The sequence below is a fragment of the Macrobrachium nipponense genome, chromosome 9, assembly GCF_015104395.2.
Source record: "Macrobrachium nipponense isolate FS-2020 chromosome 9, ASM1510439v2, whole genome shotgun sequence".
Taxonomy (NCBI): Eukaryota; Metazoa; Arthropoda; class Malacostraca; order Decapoda; family Palaemonidae; genus Macrobrachium; species Macrobrachium nipponense.
In genome coordinates this window covers 52,742,746-52,745,708 of record NC_061110.1, presented here as the reverse complement: position 1 = coordinate 52,745,708, position 2,963 = coordinate 52,742,746, and the positions used below count along the sequence as shown (strand labels likewise).

Genomic DNA, 2,963 nt, shown 5'->3' with positions numbered 1-2,963 from the left:
TAAGAGCACCAAAGATACCATGCATATCAAACAAATAAAAGATCAAGATTGTGTAGTACTTAGAAAGGAGGAAGACATTGTGAAGAGATGGAAAGAATATTTCGAACAGTTGTTAAATGGAGAAAATAATAGACTAATAAGAGAGGATGGGCAAGTGAACATTGGCATGGTAATGAGGTTTTCTAGGCAAGAGGTACTAAATGCACTGAAGAAGATGAAGAATGGGAAGGCAACTAGACCTGACATGATTTCTGTGGAGGCATGGAAAGTATTAGGAGATGGAGTGGATATACTGTATGATCTTATGATAAAGATCCTTGAGCAGGAAAAGATACCAAATGAGTGGCGTGGGAGCATATTGATCCCAATTTTTAAAGGGAAAGGCGATGTCCAAGAGTGTGGTAATAATAGAGGTATTAAATTGATGTCCCACACTTTGAAGATACTGGAAAGGATGATAGATGCTAGACTGAGAGAAGAAGTACAAATAGGTAAAGAGCAGATGGGATTTATGAAGGGAAAGGGAACAATAGATGGTATATTTTACCTGAGGCAACTAATGGAGAAATTCGGGGAAAAGAAAAGGGGCCTACATATGGTATCCATTGACCTTGAAAAGGCTTATGACCGAGTCCTGAGACAAGATGTATGGAGGAGTCTGAGGGAGAAGATGGTGCCAGAGCAGCACGTACGATTGATATAAGAGATGTACCGGAATATATTTACCAGAGTGAGGAGCAGTGTTGGGGAGACAGAGGGTTTTGAGGTGCGAGTAGGATTACACGAGGGGTCGGCTCTGAGCCAATTTATCTTTAACATAGTGATGGACGTTATAATACTGTGCACAGAGAGCAGGGAAGATCTGGAAATGAAATTGGAAAGATGGAGACAAGTACTGGAGGATAGAGGAATGAGAATAAGTAGATCTAAGACAGAATATATGTGTACCACCAATGAGGGGGATGATAGAGAAAGTATTCAGCTTGGTGAAGAACAAATAGAGTTGATAAGTTTAAGTATTTGGGATCCTTTGTTATTGCTGGAGGAAGTATGGAAGATGAGCAAGAGTCCCATTAGCTGGATTTCAAATACCATGGAGGCAGACTTCAGCTTGTGTCATAGGTCTGGTCGCTGTGCACAACCACTAAAAAAAATCTAAACGGTGAAGGGAGCGGGGCTTTTCGCCTAACCTATCATTGTAACGTCAGGGCATCTGTAGAGGAGGTTATGGAGATGATGAAGATTGCAGGTGACAGTTTTTGCTGGCGTGGCAACTTTCTCCTCTTCACTGGGAACATCATTATCGTAATCTGGTGTGAGTTTTGCTCTTCCGTCTGAAAGATTTACCTGAAAACTGACACGAAAGGCAAATTGGTGGCTTGATTTGAAGGGATTATAAAGCTGGAAACAAAGAGAATGCGTAGGAAGTCAACCAAGGGCAAATAATCATATGAGATTTATCTCCTATGCTGGCCTTGTTTAGTCACGCAATTGATTTCATTTGCTGCAGTGACGCAAGTTGTATTTGAGTTACACAAATTTTATAGATTTTAAACTAAAACTTCATATATTTGTGTGTGCATACTATATATATATATATATATATATATATATATATATATATATATATTAATATATATATATATATATTGTGACGAAGTGGCCTAGAGTATCTGGGTCTGGACACCATTAATACTTGGTGCACGAAGTAGCCAAAGATCTGTGTCTGGACACCATTAATATTTGTTAACCAAAATTGCCAAGTATCTGGTTATTTCACTTACCATTTGTACTTGTTAGCACAAGAGACCCTTTTATTCCTGGGTCTGTAACACCCTTTGTAATTAGGGCACAGTTTGTTCAAGTACCTGGTTATTACTTACCTCACTACAGCCAGACACCTGACCCTTCATCACAAATACTAAACGACTGAATACTCTAAAGGTAATAGTGATCCCTTATAGAACTGAACAGTCAAGAAAACAATCAGCCTAAGTTCATTAAAATAGATGTGAGGTAATCTTAAATAAGGGCATCACTCCTTCTACAATTTCAACTCTAAGTATGGAAACGGCACAATTATCACTATATTTTTACCTAAACGAAAATGAAATATAATACTGGTGGGGAACCAAAAAATAAAATGCTCATATAAATTTTAAATATAAAAATTTATTTCTAAATTCAAAATTTATCAGTGAAATTCACAATCTCAGGGAAATTGTTATTACTTGAAAACAAAAGTTTAATTAATTCTTTAATTAATTATTAAGCAAAATTAAATCAAAGTTTATCAAGAAATTTATTAAATCAAATTACAAAGCAATAATTAAATTTGAAATGAAATTTAATTAAATACAAATTAATTTGCAAGTGTTGGATTCAAACAATTACACAATAGAATATTATTCAAACTAATTAAACAAAATAAAGACAATGCAAAACACAATGCATAATATGAAAACAATTAAAGCATTGACAGTACAAACATTAAGCATATGAAATGGACAAAGCAAAAGAAAATTTGCATAAAATTTATAATTTTATCCACACGTAAAATAAAACCTCGAAGTGCACTTCAAAACATTTGTAAAATACCTGTATACACAGCTGCAACTTCTCACTCAAACAAAAGGCCTGTTACATACGTCTACACTTTCGTGTGCGCCTTCACAAACTTATAAAAATAACACTATATTCAGATTACACAAACAACACATATATTACTAAGAATTATATAAAAATGAGTGACCACCCTATATATAAGCGTGAATTACGTTACGGAAATGAAACAGTTCGCGCGAGAGAGAGAGAGCTTTGAGAGAGAGAGAGAGATACTATCCCTCACGCCAGCGGTTAGGTCTCGGAATCGAATGAATAGTTCGCTATCTCCATATGCGTATCGGCATATGGGGCAGTTAGCAAGACGAAAACATATTACGTCATCTCTATAGGGATATCGA

General features: G+C 35.9%; 1 protein-coding gene across 1 annotated transcript; it reads left to right on the top strand.

Annotated features, from left to right (window-relative positions):
• Positions 1-214: 214 nt before the first annotated feature.
• LOC135218067 (uncharacterized) lies at positions 215-703 on the top strand. The gene has a single exon (XM_064254211.1). It carries the CDS (start codon positions 215-217, stop codon positions 701-703), a length of 489 nt encoding a protein of 162 aa, XP_064110281.1.
• Positions 704-2,963: the final 2,260 nt, after the last annotated feature.

What these genes read in the sequence shown, in the direction of transcription:
- LOC135218067 (XM_064254211.1), top strand. Translation starts at nt 215, where the DNA reads ATGAAGAATGGGAAGGCAACTAGACCTGACATGATTTCTGTGGAGGCA.